Source organism: Amyelois transitella, chromosome 28, assembly GCF_032362555.1.
Source record: "Amyelois transitella isolate CPQ chromosome 28, ilAmyTran1.1, whole genome shotgun sequence".
Classification (NCBI taxonomy): Eukaryota; Metazoa; Arthropoda; class Insecta; order Lepidoptera; family Pyralidae; genus Amyelois; species Amyelois transitella.
Genome location: NC_083531.1, coordinates 3580302 through 3606627, shown reverse-complemented (window position 1 = coordinate 3606627; position 26326 = coordinate 3580302). Strand labels below are relative to the sequence as shown.

General features: G+C 38.0%; 1 protein-coding gene across 7 annotated transcripts in view; it reads left to right on the top strand.

Annotated features, from left to right (window-relative positions):
- Positions 1 to 26326, top strand: part of LOC106139672 (segmentation protein cap'n'collar) — a 121138-nt gene that overhangs the window by 13190 nt on the left and 81622 nt on the right. For 5 of the 7 annotated variants that reach the window (XM_060952188.1, XM_060952187.1, XM_060952185.1 and 2 more), the window contains exons 2-4: positions 13479 to 14900; positions 25121 to 25258; positions 26222 to 26267. In XM_060952188.1, the coding sequence (XP_060808171.1) occupies positions 13794 to 14900; positions 25121 to 25258; positions 26222 to 26267 (1291 nt within the window). In that variant the 5' untranslated portion in view covers positions 13479 to 13793. Of the gene's footprint in view, positions 1 to 12685; positions 12947 to 13478; positions 14901 to 25120; positions 25259 to 26221; positions 26268 to 26326 lie in introns of those variants that run through there. The other 2 variants (XM_060952186.1, XM_060952190.1) reach the window with 2 other exon arrangements.

Genomic DNA, 26326 nt, shown 5'->3' with positions numbered 1-26326 from the left:
GCTGTATAGTTTGTTGTGGAACTTTTTTAATCACTGTAAAGATGGTAAAGCATGACAATTTTCTCGAATACTCGTGCATTTTTCACTCCAAGGTTCTGTTAAGGTAATTATCAAGTATTTAATGATTACTTATATCCTTAAGTCTGGCTTTTACGAAACGCTTGTTTATGCCACGGTCAAGACTGAACAGAAAATATTCTTTGCTCTTTGAAATGTCAAAGCACATTTTATTACGAAGATTTGCTCGTAAATAATGTTTGATTGTTTCTTAATTTATACTAGTTTTCATCAATGTCGGTTTTTCTTCCATCCTGGTCGTGCAGCGATATAATAACATAACGGGTGTCAGCTGCTACTCGTCGCACACAGATTGTAAAGTCAATCAAAAAGTCAAATCTTAAATACTTATTAAACCAAGCAATTGACAACATTTCAATTGTTTTAACACTCTAAAAAAAATCCGTCAGTTTTTTCTTTTTAATCGTTTAATCATATAACCGACATATTTAAAAAAAAATATAATATGCAATATCAGCCGTGACGTCATCTCTATGACGAAGAGAAGTTAGTTATATGTTGTAATCATTTGCTGCTAGCTTCAATTCATCAACTGAAAGTCTTTTTATCAACGTCAACTGTCACGAAAAATAACATTCGCAAGCGTAAACATAACTAGTCTTTCGTCAAATTTTGATTTTTGCATTCACGTTTTTAACGGACATGATAAAACTACATAAGAAAAATTGAAAATGAAATAACAATTCTTGTTGTTTGTATACAAAACAGTTGCTGTCAGTGTCAATAATGTCCATTTGTTTTTTTATTCTAAGACTGAAAACGTTGACAATGGTATAAAACTATAATTTGTTCATACAGATTACGTCGTTATGATGTTGTTACGTCTTTTTAGAATGAGCTGAACTACAAACAAAATTTGATATGTTAGCGAACTCAAATCAAAAAGTAAAAGAATATAAGTGTCTTAATTATGATTAAAGTTTCATATAAGATTATACAACAAAATATGTAAGAAATTAGAAATGTCAATTTTGAACGAACATATTGTATCTAATAAATAACATACAAAAACAGACATATCACGTCCTTATCTCTTAAGGTATAGACAGAGCCAATAGTCTCGAAAATACTCGAAGTCACGTTCAGCTGGACAGCTTAATTTTGTAATATTATTAAGTGGGTATTGATTAAATTGGCGTTTGCACAATCATTCATTATGTTTGTATAATGATATAAGATCTTCTCAGAAAGGTGAACGACCGTTTCTTTAACATTGTGAATCATACATACATACATACATACATAAAATCACGCCTCTTTCCCGGAGGGGTAGGCAGAGACTACCTCTTTCCACTTGCCACGATCTCTGCATACTTCTTTCGCTTCGTCCACATTCATAACTCTCTTCATACAAGCTCGGCGGTTTCGGGTACTTTTGACCTGACCCTTTACCAGGACGTCCTTAATTTGATCAAGATACGTTCGTCTAGGTCTTCCCACTCCGACCTTTCCCTCCACACTCTCCTTGTATATCTGCTTAGTCAACCTGCTTTCATTCATCCTCTCCACATGACCGAACCATCTTAACATACCCTTTTCTATTCCTGTAACTACATCTTCTTTCACATCACAACATTCCCTTATCACGCTGTTCCTTATCCTGTCACTCAATTTCACACCCATCATACTACTTAACGCTCTCATTTCCACTGCATTTATTCTGCTTTCATGCTTCTTTTGCCATACCCAACTTTCACTCCCATACATTAATGTCGGGACCAACACGCCCCTGTGCACAGCCAGTCGAGCCTTTTTGGATAGTTTCTGACTGCTCATAAAGGCATGCAAAGCTCCATTCACCATGTTCCCCGCGTTCACTCTCCTTTCAATATCACTATCATACTTGCCATCTGATGTAAACTTTGATCCTAGATATACAAACTCTTTCACTTGCTCCACTTTTTCTCCTCCAATCAAAATATTACATGCTGTTATTTCTTTCTCCATTTCAAAAACCAGTGTTTTAGTTTTACTTACGTTCACTTTCATTCCTTTCTCTTTTAAAGCTTCATGCATACAGTTTACCATCTCCTGTAACTCCTCCGCTGATGACGCCAGTATAACCTGATCGTCGGCATAGAGCAGACATTTGACGAGTAACTCATTCATCCTTAATCCACTTTTAGACTCTTTCAAATCTGTCAAACAGCTATCCATAAATTGAACAGCCACGGTGACGCAACACATCCTTGCCTAACGCCTTTCTCAATCTTAAACCACTCAGTGTGCGCTCCGTTTATCCTGACACAAGCACTCGAATCCTCATATAAGGATTTCAGTGCTCGTATTAAGAGACTGCTCACCCCATGCATAGAAAGTGCTGACCACAATTCATTCCTCTCAACTCTGTCATAGGCCTTTTCCAGATCTACGAATGTGCAATAGACTTTTTGACTCTTGGCCAAAAACTTTTCGGCTATGCACCGCAAGGAAAAGACCTGATCAGTACATCTCATTCCCTTTCGAAATCCCGCTTGAGCATCCCATATTTTGTCATCAGTTTCATTCCTGACTCTATTAATCAATACCTTAGCATACAATTTGCCGACGACGCTAAGCAGGCTTATACCACGATAATTTTTGCAGTCCAGCTGTGACCCTTTTCCTTTGTAAAGTGGCACGATAACAGCCTTACACCAATCTTTTGGTACTCGGCCGCTTCTCCAACACAAATTGAAAAGGCAGTACAACTGACTAGCTACTACGCCTTTTCCTGCTTTAAGCATCTCGACCGACACTCTATCACACCCAGCAGCCTTTCCCGCTTTCATACTCTTAAGTGCTTCCACAATTTCGAACATTTCAATTTCGCCTTCCATCTCATTCTCTTTATCTTTAGTACACATTCTTCTCCTTTCACAACGCTACCATCCTGGCATCTGATCCTAGTCAGCTCTCTGGTTATAGTATTTCCTCGGGCTGACCTTACGGATTTCCAGAATACTTTCAGATTTGACTGAAAGTCTTCTGATAGCCTTTTATCAAAATCCTCTTTATACTCTTCTTTCTTTCTAATCACAGCTTTCTTAACCAAATCTTTCATTTTCTTATATTCCTTACGTGCTTCATTCACATCTTCATCTATAACCTCTTGCATTCTTAAGTTAGCTTTTGCTGCTAACAAATCCAGCCATGCTTTCTTCTTTAATCGCACAAGTTCTTGCACATCTTTACTCATCCACGCATTTTTGTGATTTTTTCCTTTCCTTCTTCTACTTACACCACACACTTCAACAGCTACTTTCACAATTCTTTCTTTAAATTCCTTCCATCCATCTTCAATATCGCTCATTTCCTCTAAATCTTCAAATTCATCCTTCAGTCTATTAATATACTTCTTACCTACATCCATATCTTGCAAATTTTCTACTTTTACTCTTTCCAAAGCGCTGGTTTGCTCCCTTACCCTTATTGTGAATCATATTTTGTTTAAATCTATACTAATATTATAAAGCTGGGGAGTTTGTTTGTTTGAACGCGCTAAAAGAAATTAAAATTAATTTTGCGTCGAATAGACCATTTATCGAGGAAGGCTTTAGGCTATATAACATCACGCTACAACTAAAAGGTGCAAAGAAATAATGAAAAATGTGAAAAAACGGGGAAAATAAGGAATAATCCTTGAGGGCTTCAATGATGCCTATAATAACTATAGAAAAATAAAACTACATGCTGTCTTTAAATTTCATCAATCATAGTGGAACCACTATGATGGACTATATTATAATGATCGTGTCTCTTTCCTGGTGTATAGGTTGTGGGTACCTAAAAAAAGATACTCTTGACCTGACCTTTGTCCCAAACGTCCCTGGTCAAGGACTTATATGCATCGCCCGTTAAAAAAAATAGGATATAGTGTGGAGTCATATTGTCATATATACTGGCCATATTTTTTCTTTTCGTTACAAAATATATACATAATGTAGTTATTGTGTTAAGTTCATTGACTTAACACCTACGGTTGGGTTGCTTAGCTAAGCCGGTAGGTTCAACGGCCGTGACGTCTGTTTCGGGAGTCCCAAGTTCAGTTCCATAATGTAAAAATTATTACTTCTGCAATTGAGCTTCCACGAATGTACCTGGATCAAATCAGAGGCGTCCCGGCGAATGGTCAGATCAAATACCCACAACCGACGAGTTTGCATAGAGTTATAAATGTGGATGAAGCGGAAGAAGTTTGCAGAGATTGTAACAAGTCGTGTCATGTCACCTTCCGGGAAGAAGGCGTGATTGTATGTAGGATGAATTTAGATTCTATGTTGGCGGCTTTCTATAATATATTTTAGTAAGCGTAGTGCCAGCCACTTCTCTCCCACGCAAATTGCCAGTCAATAAGAAAAAGGCTTATAAACTTGGGATTCTTTTTAAGCGATCGGAATCTCAATTCCATTATTGAGTATTTTCGAGAATATTGTCTGCTTCGTAATACGTATAAAGACGTGATATACATGTGTAGACTTAGTCTCCTGTTCTCCAGGGTCATGGAGGTCAGATGGTGAATTACCTGACCTTCCCACATTCCGCGATCGGTGGTCGAGCGGATCCCGGGTTGTCACTTGAAAAACACCAGAAGCATAACGATATTTGATAAAGAAGCGGTTCTTAAGCCCCGAAGCATTGCGTAGAGAAGGCATGATTTTTAGCTTATTTTTGGTCATCCTACTAAGGGAATGGCTTAAAATCTTGTCATTCTTGTAGTCGATGGGCTAGCAACTTGACACCATTTGAATCTCAATCTTAAGCCTAAATGCTGAACGTGGCCTTTCAGTTTCTGCAAAACTTTGTTGAATCTGTTTACCCTGCAAGGGATTTTGTGTAGTGTAGACGTGATTATATATATGATTATTATGTATTAAGTCCCTCGGCTAAAAGTGAACCCGTTCTGTTTATCGCGGCCATTTTGTAAAATGAGTATTAACCTGAAAATTTTAAGACAACTCGTAAATAACATTTTAATTTATTAAAGTAACAAGCTTGTGAATATATAAACAGGAATTTAACAAATTAAGGACAGTTATATTTAAATCGTGTACACGGATATAATACTTGCTAGAGAATGAATAGGGATGTTTTAGAATGCATATAGATATTGTAATATATTTTTTTTAAATAATGATTAGCGTGAGTTGACCTGACTCTTTACGTTCCAGACCTTAACTGAGTGAGCAAGATGAGGCTTAAGGTGTTGCAGGCAAGCTCAAATAAATGCCTATCCACTCATACCTTGAAATTACCAAGTTGTATGTGTCGAAGAAGAGAAATACCTACGTGAAGGGAATTCAAAATCCAATTTGTTACTTTATTCTCTTCCCAATATTCACATCTGCTGAAAATCTAGCCTTGCAACAGGCGATTCTAAGTCTTCCTTAGCGGAGTGACTGGCGGCAGACAACGTACAGACCAAATCGCAGGGTCTAGACTTCTAGAGACATCTTAGAAGAGTCTTGAAATGGTCTAGAGCTGTACTAAGGGAGGATTTCCTGAAATTCCCATGAGAAAGGAAGCAAACGGCAAATTAAATTTGTGTATTTATAGTGCAAAAGTGCCGTGTGGCTCCCGGCACCAATATAGAAAAGAATAGGACTACTCGATCTCTTTCCGATGGATGTTGTAAAAGGCGACTAAGGGATAGGCTTATAAACTTGGGATTCTTCTTTTCGGCGACGGGCTACCTGTCACTTTAGACTTTCTACTGATAGAATTGAGACCGCCAAACAGATGAACGTGGCCTATTAGTATTTTCAAGACTGTTGGCTCTGTCTACCTCTGTGATTATATGTATATTCCAAGGTGATAATGATGACGTCATATTCATTTATTATGACAAACAGTACCAACATTTGTTGCCAAGTGAGTACATTTTAATATGAGTAATTTAGTTGCTAGGTGTTTATGCGTAAAGCGTTTCGTGAATAATTCTATATGTAACTTCATTATAGGAAATGTTTGCAAGGTCAAGGAAAAGTGGTCGTTCAGTCTGAATCTATACTAATATTATAAAGCTGAAGAGTTTGTTTGTTTGAATGCGCTAATCACAGGAAGTACTGGTTCGAATTGAAAAATTCTTTTTGTGTTTAATAGACCATTTATACTACTAACTACTACTACTGCTGCAACTATAAAGAGCAAAGAAATAATAGAAAACGTGAAAAAAAAAACGGGGAAAATTTTTCATCCTTGAGTTCTTCAACGATGCCCAAAATAACTATTTCACGCGGACGAAATCGCGGGCACAGCAAGTTGACGCTATAAAACGCAGGTATAACACCTATATTACCTGACCTGAGTAAACTATGTTTTGCCATAGCAACTGAGACTGGCCTTGTACCACTTAAGCTAGTAAGTCTAAGGACATATGTGGTCTTTTATGGTATGCCCGCCATGTGCAGGACTTGACGACCTCAACTCTCCATATTTAAGGGACCATCGATTTGTTTTTGTAACTAGCATTTTCCCGCGGATTCTTTTGTATAGTATAGTGCCGTGTGGTTTCCGGCACTATAGAATAGAACAACTCATACATACATATGGTCACGTCCATATCCCATGCGGGGTAGACACAGCCAACAGAACAACTCAATTTTATCTATCCCATGGATGTCGTAAAGGTCATGTGTATGAAATGTAAATATTCGATTTTTTGGTGAAACAGAAAATGGCGACTTTTTATTAGCTCTGATTAATCCCAACTAATATTAAAAATGGGAAAGTGTGTTTGTTTGTTTGTTATCTTTACGAGTCATCTACTGAACCAGAGCCGGATTAAACCTGTCATGGGCCTGTAGGCACTACCATTTTCGGGCCCCTTTTCTTTACCTATTCTGACTGACTAAATCATGTGATGTATTTTTTTTTGCCTTCTACTAGGGTTGCCAACATTTTAGTGTCAAAATATAGTATTTTGTAAGTAAAGTTTTTAAAAATATAGTACCTTGCACATAAATATAGTATTTTAGTAGGGAACAATAAAAAATTACCTAAGTTACATTTTACTAATTTATTTTTTATTTTTTACTGGCCAAAAACTATATTTTTTTGCACTTCTTGCATTTTTTAACAATTTTTTCTCTCCAATAAAACTGGCAGAAGGTTTATCGCAGTAAATTTTTAAATTACTATAAATCAAAAGCTCATTTTTAGTAGGTATAAAAGATATATGTGCTCTGTTTCTTTCTTCACACCATTTCGAATTCATAATCCTTTCTATGAATGCCGAAATAGCGGGAACACTTTTGTTTTAAATACTTTTGGTTTTGTGTATGTGAAAATCGTAAGTCTTCAAATACGGAGAACACATAAACTTTTTAAAATTTACCTTGCAATCGCAGAACTCATATCATATTTTGTAATTAAAGATACGTAGGTTATAGGTATTTTGAAAGTTTCGGAACTATTACGCTACAAATTATTATCACGCTACGGAAGCTTACAGAACGCACTCAACAAATCGGGGATTCCCCCAACGTACATGAAGTCCAGTTAGTTGCGTTTCGAAGGATTATATTAGTTCTAATATTAGATACTAGATGGTTCTGTATGTATAAAGTGTTACAGGTGTTGAAAAAGAAAGAATAGTTTTGTTAATTATCATTTTCGTTCAATTCAAAAAAAAATATTTTTCGGAATGCAGGCAGTGGGCGGGGCCCCTGTCGATGCTGGGCCCCTAGGCAGTTGCCTACTCTGCCTTAAGGTTAATCCGGCTCTGTACTGAACCAATTTTCTTGAACTATCGCGTGTAAATAATTAAGAGTTTGGAAAAGGACATAGAGTATCTTTTACCACGGTAAAAACAATAGTTGCCGTGGAATTTGCGAAAGAACCTCTTTATTCTTTTAAAAGCAAGTAAAAAAAAAACTACGAATTCGAATTTGGAACGACTATAACGCAAATGTCGTGTAAATACGTAAAAAAGTTTAATAACGTGTAACCTTGAACTCGGTCTTCGGCCGTTCGAGAAAATCTGCTGATGACGTCAACGCCAGCCTCACGCGGGAAGACAAACAATTTCGTTGAAAATGGTAACTAATACGTAACAATGTGCCGTGTGGTTCCAACGCACTAGAAAAGGACTACTTCATATATCTGTGTTTTTTGTCCCGTTTATATTTATTTATATTTCCCATAGATGTCGTAAAAGGCGACTAAGGCAAAGGCTAATATTCTAATTATTTTGTACTTCTCTGCGTCGGATGCCAGTTATAAATCATCAAAACGAACAAATAACATCCCTCGTTTATTCTATTTAATCTTTTTAAAAATTCGGGCATTTTCCCGCTCAAATTCTTAAAAAAAAATAGAATCGCTTCTAAATACTTAGCTTTTTTTTCTGACAATTTGTCAAAACGTCAGATGTAATAAGTAACTCGTTTTTTATTCTATCTCTCGCATAAAACGGTAAACGTAGGTACCGTTAGTTAGGAATCTGAGCAAAGAATTTGAATAAAATTTACACTGAACAAAAATACATTTAGAATAAGAATTTGTTACCTAGCAAGTATTTACAAGGGGACCTTACCTAGCTTACATACATAAATACATAAAATCACGCCTTTTTTCCCGGTAGGCAGAGACTACATCTTTCAACTTGCCACGATATTAAGGTATATTATAAATATTGTAAGGAAATGCTTGTTAATTTTAGCGATGGGCTGGCAGCCGAAAAATATATTTTTATTTGTAAAAACAGGTCAGATACTGATAATATGTCTGAATCTTAATTCCGCATTAAGCCATCTTAGTAGACTGCCGACTCTATTTTATCTGTAAGAGATTAAGACGTGTTGAATATCTATTCTATACTAATATTATAAAGCTGAAGAGTTTGTTTGTTTGAACGCGCTAATCTCAGGAATTACAGTGTCGAATTTAAAAAAAAAAATTGTGCTGAATAGACCATTTATCGAGGAAAGCTTTAAGCTATAAAACATCACGTTGCAACTATAAGGAGCAAAGAAATAATGGAAAATGTGAAAAAAACGCGGAAAATTATTCATCCTTGAGAGCTTCCGTTGCGTGCGCTGTGAAAACGGTTCAAGATAAATATATGTATGAAAGAATTATTGAATTAAATTACTTGAAATAATCTAAAAAAAATGTTAACGACAGTATATGTCTATCTTTTAAATTTAACTCACTAGAACCGTTTTTATAGTAATCAAAATTTAAAAAGCTGAGGAGGCTGTGCGCGAAATAAATGATGCCCAAAATAACTATTCCACGCGGACGAAGTCGCGGATACAGCAAGTAAAATAAAACAAAGTTTGTGAGCTATAGCACTCCATACGTAATACCGATATGTTTTACACACGGTTAAAACGAGCAAGTTCTCCACACATTGCCAAAACTAACATTGAATCCGACTTTCACGCACTTTTTAGGCGTAAATTTTCTCTGCGAATCCGTAGCGCTTTCTAATTATTACGAAGTAGGCTCTCTACTATAAAATAATCACAAAATATTTAAATGCCTCATATTTTTGCGACCTGTCATTATGAAACAGATGCCTTTCCTAGCAGGCTGTTGACGGGAAAGATATTAAAAATACGATTCTTTTAGCCGATAGCCTAAACCTGTTATAAACTGAATCTCAATTCGATCAATGTGTTCTTTCTTCGGCAGATCAATAATGGGTCATCCTAATTTGATTTATGTATGTATGTATATGTATTTATAATGTATATTATGTATCTTGTGTATATTTATGCATTTTTTTTGTAATGTATGTATTTTTTAGTAAACATGTGCACTTTATCGCACCATCAACTAAAAGTTTTTCTGTTTGGTCAGCTGGTTGACTGGTAGAGAATGCGAAACGGCATTAAGTCCGCCTTTTGTACATTTTTTTTATTGTTCAATAAAGTTTTAACTAAATAAATAAATGTCATATATGTAGTTGTCGGTAATAGCATGTTTGAAATGTCCAAATGATCGTACCTTTAAACTCGAGGACAAGCTGACATGTAAAGAGTGATAATAGGGATGAAGTGAAAGAACTAACTATGCAAGTATCTTGGAACGTGGAAAGATGTCTCTGCCCTCCGAAAAAAGGCACGATCTATGTTTGTACAATATAAGAAAAAGATAAAGACGTTTGTCGTTTGACTATAGTTCAGATCAGAGCAACGACAAGCATATTATACATCCATTACAGATGAAAGACCTTGAATAATCATACGTCTACGATAGTACTCATTGTTCTGCGAAAAACTGATTAGCCATAGCCAAAAAAAAGTACCTACTAGCCAACCTGAAAATATCCCTCACGACCATATTTCTTTCAACGCTTTCAAGTCAACATGCACAGATCAAAAACATAATTCTGCCAAAATGTCCGAACAAAATATTGAGTTCATTACTTTTTTATTGTTCGAAATTCAAATCGACATTGCCGTGACACTAGGTCATTTGCCCGTGAACATAGATTATAAATATTTTTTTCGGTTGTTGGCTGTATGGGAACCCTGTTGCCTTTCATTATGGAATTTATGGATAAAAGTTACAATGTCCAAACCAACTAATTCTCCTCCAAGAATTGAACTAAAGACTTTCAGTGTAGCAGCAACTTACTGAAATTACTGGAAAATCGTCACAAAGACAGTGGAAACCGTTCAAACAAAAAGCAAGAGAAAAATTTCCCCGTGTGACATAAAAATATCGTTCAGATTTTGCGTTTTAGTTACACGGAAAACATGTTTGTGATTCAAACTCCTTACGCTTGTTTACGGAAGACATTATGATATGTCCGAGAATTTTATTAATTTTTATTTTAATCTAATTCAAAACAAATGACTCTTTAGTAGTAATTCGTTTTCATTCTATCAATAAGTTTAATTTGAAAATAATTAAATGAATATGTTCTAATATTTTTTTTATAACAAACTTCAATTTGACTTCAATGCATGCACTTGTAATAAAGAAAATCTTTTTTTATTTTTATTACATACTTAAAATGAAATAAATCAGCCAGAATTATTTTTAAAGTAACAGATGGTGAAATCAGAAACATTGAGGTCGACACGCGAGCGATATATGAGCTCCTAATTTAGTAAGATCGTGGAAGGTGGAACTGACTCATTCATTGCAAAGGTGTTAGCATAACAAATCAATATTTTTTAAATGTATTTATTAAAAATTAAGGTCTTTTATCATTGTATCACTCTTTCATTTATATCGTCCAAAAATTTATTGATTTATTGATAGTTTTAGAAAATAAGTCTTACTGAAAGTTTTCGTCACAAAGTATATCACAAATTAAACAAAGAACAATATCATGATATATTTTTCAATTCCAATTGATTTCAATGGTAAGAGATAGAATTGTACTCTTTTTAAAAGTGTACGAGACACAGCACAGTCTGTTAAACACGCCTGGAAGTCTTGAAAAGTGGTTATTTTTTAAAACGATAAAAATTATCTTTAGGTTATACGAATAAATATCGTTTTCAGACTCTGTTGTATGTCTTAATGATGGAATCCATAACTTTTAAGTGTACTTTTGGTATTTGTCTGACTGATACATAAAGGCGTGATGATTATATGTACTTACTATGAGTATGTAAACGAAAGGTGTCGCCTATAAACTTAGTTTTTAGCGTTTCGCTATAATTTTTATTGCGCACTTATTTTCTGTAATACCCACGTGTTGTTCGTGTTGATAAGCTATCATCTAGTCGTAATTATCACTAGATATATGTATCGATCTAAGCATTATTTTTAGTTGAGTAAAAAATATACGTGTTTCTCATTTTATTGCGTATTGTTTTTTGTAATTCTGCCCAAAATCATAGAAATATTTTCATTGTCTTTGTCTGAATTTCTTTTATTCATTTCTAGTTATATTTTAAAGTTTGTCTGCGGGCTATCGGTAGAGATTCTTTCTCCATTCGTTAATATTATCGTTTTTTTTTTTCTGATATTTGTTTGTAGGTACTTTTACGTGGTGTGACATTTACTTTATCTTTTATTTGAAATATATACTTTTAAATCTTGGTTGGCTCTGTCTACTCCCCTAAGAATATAGACAGGACTATACATACTATGATTAAATTGATGTTTTTTTTAATACAACATTTTATATATATATGGATCTATTTTAATTTTTGCTTCTATAAATTGCACAAGTTAGTTTACCATATTTCGCTCGCAAAAAATATAACTTTTATTGATTACATATATAACTGCTGTTTATTTTTGTCCACACGTGGTTTGGACACATTTCTTGTTTGTTATAAATTCAACAACTGTAAAATTAAGACATTGTTATTGGTATTCTAATAAGGATATAAGAATTTTTGATAAGACAGACCAATTAATTTGATGTCTCTATCATATCATACTTAAAATAACACCTTTATCACGTAAAATTAAATATACATAACGGAGACAACTTTGTGAAATCTCCTTGCTTTATCGCGAAGTCAATAACCTGTCGTAGAAGTTCAAGGTCACGAAAACGGTCGTTACTTTCGACATTAGCGCTGGTTCGAGCGAAAACTGACATCATGAGATGTGTTTACGTGTGGGAAATGAGTTATTTTTGAATACGTTGCAACCCTATGCAGGAGACTCGTGTCTAAAACTCCGCAGTTGCCAGTACGTCGCGGGAATTGAGGCGGGCTGACGCACAGCGCGCGAAAACGTAAACAAAAGGCTTTGTGTTCGAAAGTTTGAAATTTGAATTCAAATTCGCGCAGTGTTCCGCTTAAAATTTTTACTTTCTTTTTTTTTGACATTTGTCGTGGCCTGTGTTATCAGTATTATAAGGTCAATATTGTGAACTTTAATCTATATAACTTTGACTCGTAAACTTGAATTGTTAGCAGCTGTTTTGAAGTTTCATTACGAATCCATAATATTGTACTTTAATTACGTATGTACAGTATATTATAATTTTCATATCAAGTACCACAGTGTACATCAATATTGTATTTGTTATTTGCTGTCAAAGGTTAAACAAATTCACTTCGTCGTAATTAGGCATTCCGTTTTTACACAATAGCATTAATATTTGAATATAAATCAATTTGAATTAATTATCCACAAATTTTCCTACAAATTCCAGTTATTTTATATTTAGCTTCAAAACTCTTTACGTTTTCTTTATGTAAACAAACAAAACGTAAAAATGCATCTTGCACAACACAGCGAAAATCATTTAAAAGTAGAATAATAATTTAGCTGAATCCTAAGTTTTGTTTGGTGACCAACTTTCGTATAGTAAATTCAGTTATGTCGTCTTATTATTTGCAGTCTGATCTAATATACTAGATTCTCTTATCAACTTTTGTACATATCTATGAATAAACTCTTGTTGGTTAGTCACACAATCTTTGTTTTTCTCGACGACGGTCGTAGTACTGAAGGTCATATCAAAATCATAATAATCCCTTTGTTTTCACTAGAAATTTTCATGTGAAGTGGCGTCCCTGGCACAATACCAAATAAACTCAACAACTTTTCATCTCTGTGTGTAAAAGTGACTATATCACAATGTGTTCGTTACGGTTACCCGTTATTTCCGAACTGGCAGCGACGTGAAAGTGACAGATCATCAAAATGACATCTGTCAAACGAAAAAAGCGGGTAACGTATAAAGCGTTCAGAATTCAAAAAAGGACTTGTGTACCATAGCCAAAGTTTATTTTTTTTTAATCTCAAAACCTTTTAAAGGTGTGCTTTGATCTCACAGTGCTCAATAGTAAAGACTGATTAGCAAAATGATTGCCTTGAAGAAATTGTACGGGGATGAGCTCCTGAGACTAGCTCTCGTCTTGAGCTTGCTCAAGACCAATCCTAATGACTACTTAGAGAGAGAGACTCAGCTGATAGCTGGATTACATATATCTAACGGCTCAGATTGGGCCTTGGAGCAAGAGGCGCGAACTTTGATTCGGCCTCGCTTCATCCACCCAAAATCTATGGACAATATCCTGATAAATTATGAAAGACAACTCTTTGAAGAGCTGAACTCCTTGGGTCGCTACGCCAACTCGTACAGCGAAAACAATGACCGGATATATAATCGGGCGATTCATACATATTTAGTGAATAACGTTGCCACCGATACAGTCGCCCCCGTGCTTGCGAATGGGTCGGTCCCGGACGACAGTCCCGACAACGATGGAGTGTCGGCAGATGAAAACGTAGCTCAAGAAGTCAAAATCTCAGAGGAAACTGTAAGCGAGAATGAAGAACCCGACAATCAGCCTCAACCAGATGCTGTCGTCACACTATCAGCTGACTTCCTGAACAATCACACAGAATCTGATATATTCGCTGAAATAGCTACACGATCATTTGATGTCAACGAGTTTTTAGTGCAACCAAGCGAAATGCAGATCAAGAAGGAACCAGAGGAAGTTAATTCTGACCTCCTAGACGTCCAAGTGAAGAAAGAAAATGAAGATTTGTACAGTGACAATGCCATCGATGACTTCGTTCCATATTTCATGGCGAAAGCTGAGAAATTTGAGCTGGATGATCCAGAATCTATATACCACCAAAACATGGCGGATCTACAAGATTATGGAGAATTATTCGATGATATAAAAGATTTCAAAAACGAAATAGACATCAATACTAAAAAGCAGGATTTGGAGCAGTTTTTGGTGGAAAATACTCCTTTAGATTCGGAGATAAATGATTTGGCACCGATGTTCGAGGATGAGTTGGTTTTGGATATAAAGAGAGAAAGGGCCAGCACTAGTTTCACGTCAGCAAGTTCCAGCGGTGTGAGTGATATGGATTTCTCGAGAGCTGATCTTCAGGACATCAAGTCTGAATCGGATGAAGGTCATCACAGTGGCGATGAGCTCACTCAAGAGGTCAGTACTGCACGTTTTATTCTTTACATCTATTTTTGTATTTCTAAGTTTGATGTGAGAGCTATTGCGAACAATTTTTTGATCAAATTCTAAAATTGAGAACAAGCGTTGAGGTTTACTCTTTAGTTTCAAAATAGGTTATAATTCTGCGCCAAACTCTATGTTTATGGATGAATTTTGAGGGCAAGTCGACCTTCTACAATGAGGAATATGACCGAGAAAGATTTAATTAATCTCCCTCCACTACCTTGACCTACATTCAGATCCAGGACTTGTATTTCTGTGCCGGCATTGCTTGGCAGTCCACCAAGGTTAAGACGCGCTCCTTACTTGTTTGTTACCTGGTGCATTGTCTATAGAAGTAAAAAACTGTACTTGTTCGCGCGCATTGCATTATTCTGCCTTTCATCTTTGCGCGTTACCAGTCGCATCCTCCATTATGCTCTGCAGAATGGATTCGCTTTTCAAAATTTCTTTCGTTACTCCATAAACTCTCGTCTCACATTGTGCATATTCTTCCGTTTTAAGTCAATTGGCTCTCGTATCATCTTTTGCAACGTCTAGGATTTCGTCGGCTTTTCATACTGCTACAGGGGAATAGAGTACAGATTATTTAATAGTTTAATAGTTTTATAACAGGTCAGGCAAATTCAATATCTATTGCGGTTGAACGTAGTTCTTTATCGTCCATTTTGATCAAATCGTACCAGAAACTGACGAGCTTGCATGAAGAGAGTTATGAATGTGGATAAAGCGATAGAAATATGCAGGAATCGTGACAAGTGGAATCTACATCTTTCCAGTTAAATTTAAGCTAACTTTGATATGAGAGCCATTGCGAACTATTTTTTGATCAGATTCAAAAATTGACTTTAAGAGAACAAGGGTTGATGTTCATTCTTTAGTTGCAAAATAGGTTATAATTCTGCGTCATAGTGAATGACCCACCTTGTTACAAAAGAACAGACTTCTCAGCCTACCCCTCCGGGAAAGCGGCTTGAATTATGTATATATATTACTATTTTGGGCATTTCCTGATCCCACTTTTCCTGTCTTTCCATTTCATCACATGCCTTTAAATACTAGAATTTCTGTTTGAAAAAGAAAAATATGGTTTTACAACTAATGTTTGTTGAAATTACAATTGGTAAGCGAGCCGCAGGCAACTAGGGTCATGAATGTATAATGAAACAGTTACTCTAGTGACTGCTCCTGCCTTTGCTTGTTTTAAATTGATATTTAAGATTGGCACCGCAATTCCGACATCTTAACAGATAATGTGTGTTCACAGAAACTGTACCTAAATACTTAAGACCTACATTGTAACCATATTCAAGGAATAAATGATTATTCCTTGAATATGGTTGATGTTTTCCTTTGCATGGGAACCTAACCTATAAAAACACATCCAGCTGCAGGAATGTGCAGGATTCCTCACGATGTTTTCCTTTGCATGGGAACCTAACCTATAAAAACACATCCAGCTGCAGAAATGTGCAGGTTTCCTCACGATGTTTTCCCTTACCGTAAGATCGTTGCAATCAATTTTGGGCTCTTGTTGGTTAAATTGTTCCACACATCGATTCCAGTGGCAATATAATTCAAGCACAGACATCGGACAGTTATTTTATATATATATATATATTTATTGTTTCTTTGTTTTATGAGTGCCGTGTGGTTTCCAGCATCAAAAAAAAAAACAAGAAAAGAACCACTCCATCTCGTTTCCATGGATGTCGTGAAAGGCGATCTTTTAGGCGACGGGCTAGCTGTCACTATTTGAATCTCAATTCTATCATTAAGCCAAACAGCTGAACGTGGCCTATCAGTCTTTTCAAGACTGTTGGCGCTGTCTACCCCGCAAGGGATATGGACGTGATTTTATTTATGTATGTATTTTATGATTTTTTTAATTTTGGCAACCCTAAGTAACTATATTGAATAGTAGATAGATTGATACTTAGCAAGCAAGGTCTACAAGTGCATGAAGTATTGTAGGTCACGATATAACAATGTAGGTTACTTCGCTCGCAGCTATTGAATGGGCAATCAATACTGCACAACCTGGTCTTCTTCCTCCTGACTTTGGTCCCAGTTGCATCCTCACCACTCTAGAGAGGAGCCCGGGGTACGCCTTTGACCATGGATCCTGGATTGGGGTCAGGTTTTTACACGAAGCGACTCCCGTCTGATAGATTTGAGATTCATTTAGTGACAGGTTGCTAGCCCATCGCCTCAAAGAAGAATCCCAAGTTTATAAGCCTTTCCCTTAGTCGCCTTTTACGACATCCATGGAAACGAGATGGAGTGATTCTATTCTTTTTTTTTATTGGTGCCAGGAACCACACGGCAAAGAACACATTGGTTAGTTTCACTCTAAAATAAAGTCATATTTCTTAAATGCAGCAGTCGGCTTCGAACCTGTGTTCGTTGAACTTGGAGCGGTACACTTTTAATACCTTAACTATTGGACCAAAGGCACAAATATAATTGTCATTGGATGAAATTCTTTAATCCTATACAAATATTGATTATTGAGTCACGCGGTTTGGGTTCAATGAACCGACGGACGAACGACTATATTAACGAGACGTTTTATGCAAATACAAATATCAAGAAATGTACGAAAGAATACGTACATGTTGAACGAAATTTAAATATTAAAAGAAAAACATTTTTTTTAATGAAAATCTTTGTGTTTACTCCGAAAAATATTTACTCAAGCAAAGTTTATACGGACGGATTGGAGCATAAATACAACCGCTGATATAAAATCGTCTCTGGCGCGGTTCCCCAGACATATTATCCAGGCTGGCAGAAGATCTTCCCTTTGTGTCAGTCGAGCCTGCAACATCGCTCCCGCTACAGATTAAAATATAGATGGCATGTCAGTCTTTGCGTCTTTGCGTCAAACTAGATTCTAGATTACATCCGCAGCTTCATCCATCAAAAATATTTCCCATTCCCACTGGAATTTCTAGAAATTGTCTTAGTCCACCCATAGACTACTATATGCAAAATTTTAATTTCCTAGACTCAGTGTTGTTTGTCAGTCAGTGAGTAACGGAAGAGTCTTAATAGATTTAAAGTCATAGCCTAAAATAGTTACATTATTCACCAGTAGAGGCGCTGTTGTCCCTTTGTTTTCATAAAGCATCATGGCGGCCGAAGAACAGCTGTTTATATTTGTTGTCCAAAATAATTATAATGGTTTTCCTCTCCAAAAGAGCAACTGTAGTATTATAGTAATCAAAATAATGAACAATATTGATAGGAATTGAAAGGGGAATGTTATGATCATTTAGTTTTTGTTGAGAGAATGAATAAAATCAGCAAAAATGTGACGTGAAAAAAGACGAACGTTCTAGTAAAAGTTTAGAAATGGAAAGCCTAGACAAATGTTCTGGTTAAAGTAAGGTCAAGGTAACCTAAAGCTGAGCTTTTTTAAAAAGATCGATGAATGTAGATTCTACCCAAAGGTTGGCTGTAAGAGATTGCTTAGCGATAAGTCCGCCTTTGCTCAACATATTCATAATGTATGTCTCTACTACATATGTATGTTTTTATGTAGTAGAAACATACATTATGGTATTTTTGGGCAATAAAGATAATTTGTATTGTATACGGGGACGGTGGAAGATTGAGTCTCTACCTATCCCTCCGAGATAGAAGCATGATCACATGCATTCCCAATATCGGAAATCAGTATCTGAATTGAAAACCTTCTGATATTACATGTGCCGTGTGGTTCCCGGCTCCAATACAAAAAAGAATAGGACCACTCCATCTCTTTCCCATGGATGTCGTAAAAGGCGACCAAGAGATAGGCTTACAAGCTTGGGATTCTTTTTTAGGCGATGGGCTAGCAACCTGTCACTATTTGAATCTCAATTCTATCATTTAGCCAAATAGCTGAACGTTGTCATTCAGTCTTTTCAAGACTGTTGGCTCCGTCTACCGCGCAAGGGATATAGACGTGGCCATATGAATGATGATGAATATGATGATATTACATGCCCTATATGCACTTTTAAACCCGAACCGCTCTACGACCGACCCTAGATATTAGGAATCCAGACCTTCCTTTGTCCCTTTATTGGCTGGGTCTAGTCTAGACTTTTGCCCTGAGAGTCTGGAGATGTGTCATTCACCTCGAAGGGTGGAAACGTTTTTGGAATACTGCAAAAAACAATATTAATAATGTGCTCAGTGAATTTGTTTTTAATTGATAAAATTTTGACACACTGTTGAGCTTTCAAGAAAGCCCAAGACGAACGTTGCTTAATCAGATGGAGGACTTCCTAGCGAAAGGTCAGGTCAAGAGTACACGAGACCTATGACATTGCTTGAATAAAAAAATTTAATATGAATAAGACAGGGATCGTGGTTAGCGCAGAACGTTTTACTCTCTGCCTACCCCTTTAAGAAATGCGTTCTTGTAACTTCTACTTTTAATATTTTCCTGTTTGTTTTTTTTTTCCCAAAATGTTAAATTTCGTAATTTTTACATACATACATACATTAATCGCGTCTTTATCTTTTACAGGGTATAGATAGATAGAGTTAACAGTATCGTAATTTATAAAATTCCAATAAAAAATAGGAAATTCTCGCGGCAGCAAAGCCAGGACAAAATCTACATACATACATATGGTCACGTCTATATCCCTTGCGGGGTAGACAGAGCCAACAGTTTTGAAGACTGAATGGTCACGTTTAGCTTTTTGGCTTAATGATAGAATTGAGATTCAAATAATAGTGACAGGTAGCTAATCCATCGCCTAAAAAAGAATCCCAAGTTTGTAAGCCGATCCTTCAGTCGCCTTTTACGGCATCCATGGGAGAGGTCCTATTATTTTTTCTATTGGTGCCGCCGGGAACCACACCATCGTTTCATGTATGTATGTATTAACTTTCGTTTTCATTCACACGGGTTGGCGTTCGTATTTTTTTTATTTACACGTGCGATCATACAAAGTAATGTTTGGACAAACATACATCATTTTTCTTTCATACGTATGTAATTTTTGGCTGAAGATTTCACAATTTGGAATGTATGAATTGATGATTAATTAATTAAAAGGCATTCTGTACTTATCTACGTCAATTATCCTATATTTATAACACATTAGTTTTAGCACCGTGTGGTTCCCGGCACCAATAAAAACAAAGAATAGGACCACTCTATCTCTTTCCTATGAATCTTATAAAAGGCGACTAAGGGATAGGCTTATAAACATGAGATTATAGAGCAACCTAACACTATTTGAATCTCAATTCTATCATTACGCCATGGCCGATCAGTCTTATCAAGACTGTTGGACTCTGACTACCCTGCAAGGAATATAGACGTGATTATATGTATGTTAGTATGTACGTTATATGTATGTTATTATTTATCGATATTAATACCACTTTGCATTCCTTAACTTTCCTTCTTACTTACTTCTTACATTTGTCAGCTCCTAGGATGCCTCTACAGGTAGAAGCATCGTTGGCAATAAAACTAATGTGTCTGCTAATTCATAAAAGAGACGTCATGTCTCTATGAAACCAAAACTAGGTAAATATTTAAGTTTCCGTTTGAGAAATAAGAAATTAAGGTCAAGAGCGGTCGAGACGATGCAAGGTTAGGTGAAAAATTGTATGGATGTGTATGAGAGAAATTGTTTGTTTACTTAAAGGTAAAACGGTCATATCTTCTTCGTCGTTACCTTTTCCCACTTTCAACGTGGGGTCGGCACAGTATGTTAGTTTTTCCAATTACATACATAGGCATAAACCTACCCACGAATTGCATACAAATAATGTTCTTCCCAGAAGGAAGGTATGCCTTCAAAACGCGTATTGCCCACAATTATGCAATGGTTGTGTAATTGAATTTAAGTTTTATTTTCAGCTTACTTACATTCAAAAGCTTTGGCAAGTAGTCATAGCTTATAAGAATAAAAATTCTAAAAATATTTTTTATCCTGTTAAAAATATTTTTTTCAGTAATTGTATTATTGTTTCAAGTCTTACTAGCGCCATCTATTATCGAGTAGCTAAGTAAATTATTATCAAGTCGTAAGCTACAAAACAGCGCCATCTAGGAAGCGCATGCAGAATCAAGTAGTGCTTGGTTTAGTATGCATTGTGCGACAGATAGATGGCGCTACACGTTTTTAAATATGTAGTTAGATTCCGCTTAAACTTCTTTTAGGCGCTGGGCTTTCAACCTTTTTTGGACGTAATTTCAAATCCATCATAAGCTGAACTTTGCACATATGCATTTGCTACATTGGTGACCCCCGACGTGATTGGAAGCAACCTTCTCCATCATCATCAACTCCAATCCTCAGCATCACTCCTCACTCTGCAAGCAGTCTCACAGCAAGCCAGCAACTGGGTATCGCAGCAGGTCCATCGCAGCCAACTCAACGAGCTTCCTGGTCCTGTCTCCACCCGCACTCACTCTCTTCGACTTCAGCGACCGACGCATCTACCGCAGCCCACGCCTGGATCTCTTCGACGGCCGCTCTTCTCTCCAGCGTGGCAGCTCTGCACGATTTCTCCCGGCGCCAACAAGTCGACTTCGCTCTCTACTGTCTCGACTCACCGCAGACTACGAGCAACGCAACGGCTCACTCCTGACTCACTAGGACTTCGAGCAACTTCCGACTCACTGGAAGACAACTGGCACTTGCAAGCTACTGAAGCACAGATTGCACAGCAAGATCAAGACTTCAGACCTCCGGTCTTGGGGGGGGAGTACTGTGGCGACATCTCTACGCCACTCGTCACAACATCCAATCTCACAACAACTGTCAATCATCTCGAAGAAATTGACGCGCTCAACCAATAGCAGCGAAGTATCTAAGACGCGATTTCAGAGATTTCACGGATTGGAGCTATATATACAACCTCCGACTCAACATCGTCGGAGCCGCGGTTCCCCAGGCATAACACCTAGCCTGGCGGAAGATCTTCCCTTTGGTGGCGGTCGAGCCGAATCATCGCTCCCGCTACATTGTGGCGCCATCTCTACGCCACTCGTCAACAACATCAAATCACACACAACTGTCAATCATCGCCAAGAAATTGACGCGCTCAGCCAATAGCAGCGAAGAACCCAAATCTCGATTTCAGAGATTTCATGGATTGGAGCTATATATACAACCTCCGACACAACATTGTCGGAGCCGCGGTTCCCCAGGCATAACACCTAGCCTGGCGGAAGATCTTCCCTTTGGTGGCGGTCGAGCCGAATCATCGCTCCCGCTACATTGGTGACCCCGACGTGATTGGAAGCAACCTTCTTCATCATCAACTCCAATCCTCAGCATCACTCCTCACTCCGCAAGCAGTCTCACAGCAAGCCAGCAAAACTGGGTATCGCAGCAGGTCCATCGCAGCCAACGCAACGAGCTTCCTGGTCCTGTCTCCACCCGCACTCACTCTCTTCGACTTCGGCAACCGATGCATCTACCGCAGCCCACGCTTGGATCTCTTCGACGGCCGCTCTTCTCTCCAGCGTGGCAGCTCTGCACGATTTCTCCCGGCGCCAACAAGTCGACTTCGCTCTCTACTGTCTCGACTCACCGCAGACTACGAGCAACGCAACGGCTCACTCCTGACTCACTAGGACTTCGAGCAACTTCCGACTCACTGGAAGACAACTGGCACTTGCAAGCTACAACTGAAGCACAGATTGCACAGCAAGATCAAGACTTCAGACCTCCGGTCTTGGGGGGGAGTACTGTGGCGCCATCTCTACGCCACTCGTCAACAACATCAAATCACACACAACTGTCAATCATCGCCAAGAAATTGACGCGCTCAGCCAATAGCAGCGAAGAACCCAAATCTCGATTTCAGAGATTTCATGGATTGGAGCTATATATACAACCTCCGACACAACATTGTCGGAGCCGCGGTTCCCCAGGCATAACACCTAGCCTGGCGGAAGATCTTCCCTTTGGTGGCGGTCGAGCCGAATCATCGCTCCCGGGATGATGCTGCTTGCTGTGAGACTGCTTGCAGAGTGAGGAGTGATGCTGAGGATTGGAGTTGATGATGATGGAGAAGGTTGCTTCCGATCACGTCGGGGTCACCAATGTAGCGGGAGCGATGATTCGGCTCGACCGCCACCAAAGGGAAGATCTTCCGCCAGGCTAGGTGTTATGCCTGGGGAACCGCGGCTCCGACGATGTTGTGTCGGAGGTTGTATATATAGCTCCAATCCGTGAAATCTCTGAAATCACGATTTGGATTCTTCGCTGCTATTGGCTGAGCGCGTCGATTTCTTCGAGATGATTGACAGTTGTTGTTTGATTTGATGTTGTTGACGAGTGGCGTAGAGATGGCGCCACAGTACTCCCCCCCAAGACCGGAGGTCTGAAGTCTTGAGATCTTGCTGTGCAATCTGTGCTTTCAGTAGCTTGCAAGTGCCAGTTGTCTTCCAGTGAGTCGGAAGTTGCTCGAAGTCCTAGTGAGTCAGGAGTGAGCCGTTGCGTTGCTCGTAGTCTGCGGTGAGTCGAGACAGTAGAGAGCGAAGTCGACTTGTTGGCGCCGGGAGAAATCGTGCAGAGCTGCCACGCTGGAGAGAAGAGCGGCCGGCGAAGAGATCCAGGCGTGGGCTGCGGTTGATGCGTCGGTCGCTGAAGTCGATGAGAGTGAGTGCGGGTGGAGACAGGACCAGGAAGCTCGTTGAGTTGGCTGCGATGGACCTGCTGCGATACCCAGTTGCTGCTTGCTGTGAGACTGCTTGCAGAGTGAGGAGTGATGCTGAGGATTGGAGTTGATGATGATGGAGAAGGTTGCTTCCGATCACGTCGGGGTCACCAATGTAGCGGGAGCGATGATTCGGCTCGACCGCCACCAAAGGGAAGATCTTCCGCCAGGCTAGGTGTTATGCCTGGGGAACCGCGGCTCCGACGATGTTGTGTCGGAGGTTGTATATATAGCTCCAATCCGTGAAATCTCTGAAATCACGATTTGGATTCTTCGCTGCTATTGGCTGAGCGCGTCGATTTCTTCGAGATGATTGACAGTTGTTGTTTGATTTGATGTTGTTGACGAGTGGCGTAGAGATGGCGCCACAATACGTTCGTCTAGGTCTTCCCACTCCGACCTTTCCCTCCACACTCTCCTTGTATAGGTATCTGCTTAGTCAACCTGTTTTCATTCATCCTCTCTGCATGACCGAACCATCTCAACATACCCTTTTCTATTCCTGTAACTACATCTTCTTTCACATCACAACATTCCCTTATCACGCTGTTCCTTATCCGGTCACTCAATTTCACACCAATCATACTCCTTAACGCTCTCATTTCCACTGCATTTATTCTGCTTTCGTGCTTCTTTTGCCATACCCAACTTTCACTCCCATACATTATTTTTTATTTATTTATTTACGCCAAAAATACAACGGTAGTAGTACACCTCTTACAAAATTTGGCAAATAATTTGAAAAAAAAAAGAAAAAAAGCTCTTCATGTCAATTCTATCATTAAGGCAAATAGCTGACGTGACGTGGCCATTCAGTCTTTTCAAGACTGTTGGCTCTGTCTACCCCACAAGGGATATAGACGTGACCATATGTATGTATGTATGTATTTAAGTGTGTATCATAAATTGCTAAAATACAGGCGTATAACGCCGTATGGATTCCGGCAGTTTGGAATAGTACAACTTTATACCTTTCGTATGGTCGTAAAAGGCGATTAGGGCAAAGTTGGGATATCTTAAGCGGTGTGGTTCCCGGCACAAATTGAAAAAGAATAGGACCATCTAATCTCTTTCCCATGGACGTCGTAAAATGTGACTAAGGGATAGGCTTTTAAACTTTGAATTCATCTTAGCTTATCAAGCCTTCCTAGATAAATGGTCTATTCAACGCAAAAAGAATTTTTCAAGTCCAACCATTAGTTTCTGAGATTAGCGCGTTCAAACAAACAAACTCGTCAGCTTTATTATCTTCTTCTTCTTATATATAAAATTCTCGTGTCACAATGTTTGTCTCCGTACTCCTCCGAAACGGCTTTACCGATTATAACCAAATTTTGCATGCATATTCAGTAGGTCTGAGAATCGGCTAACATCTATTTTTCATACCCCTAAGTGTTAAGGGTTGTCCACCCTTAACATTTTTTTTAACTAGAAATTATTTATATGGCAAAACAACGTTTGCCGGGACAGCTAGTATTAGTATAGATTTAATGCATATTCTCTCTCAGGAGGGTCCTCAGGCGACGAAAGTGGACGAGGTGGACCAAGAGCTGAAGCTGGCCGAGGAGAAGATCCAGCGGAAGAAGGTGGAAGAAGAGAAGATTGAGAAAGTGAAGGCGTCCTTGTTGGATCCCGATGTGAAAGAGGTCAGTTCTTTTTTTTAACCACCTCAATAAAAGGTGGTTCTCAATTTGTACTGTATGCATGTAGGTGTGTATGTTTGACGACTATTATCTCGCGTTTCAACAATTCAAAATTCAATTACTTTATTCTTTACTAGCGACCCGCCCCGGCTTCGCACGGGTGCGAAATTATAAATGTTATTATACATAAAAACCTTCCTCTTGAATCACTCTAACTGTTACAAAAATCCGCATCAAAATCCGTTGCGTAATATTAAAGATTTAAGCATACAGACAAACAGACTAAAATAGCGACTTTGTTTTATACTATGTAGTGATACAAGTAAAATATGACATTTTAGATTCAAAAATGTATCAAAAAGTATAAGTATGAAGTATGTATGTACAAACGTTTGTATGTATGTTTGTCCGCGATTAAGTCGCATTTCGCTGAACCGATTTTGATGTGGTTTTCAAGACAGTGTTTGTCACACTCAGGAGAAGGTTTTACAAATTTAACCTACTCCAAAAAAGGAGGTTATCGATTGGAGGCAGTTCTCTTTTTACAAATGTTATTACTAGTAGCGAATTGGACAGTTTAATTTTAAAAACTTTAGACCAATACGAGTATGAATGATTATAATAGGTATCATGATTTTATTCAGTATATTACTGCAGTATTACCCAGTATTATTATTAGTGCCGTGTGGTTCCCGGCACCAGTACAAAAAATAATAGGACCACTCCATCTCTTTCCCATGGATGTCGTAAAAGGCGACTAAGGGATAAGCTTACAAACTTGAGATTCGTTTTTAGGCGATCGGCTAGGGACCTGTCACTATTTGAATCTCAATTCTATCATTAAGCCAAATAGCTGAGCGTGGCCTATCAGTCTTTTCAAGACTGTTGGCTCTGTCTACCCCGCAAGGGATATAGACGTGACTATATGTATGTATGTATGTTTCTGATCAAGAATATCTTTCACAGGACGATCCCTGGGCCGGACTATCCTACACCGTAGATACGGAGACTGGTAAGTAATTACAATTTATAAATATCAGATCACAGACACACAGATTAAAAGACCAAGAA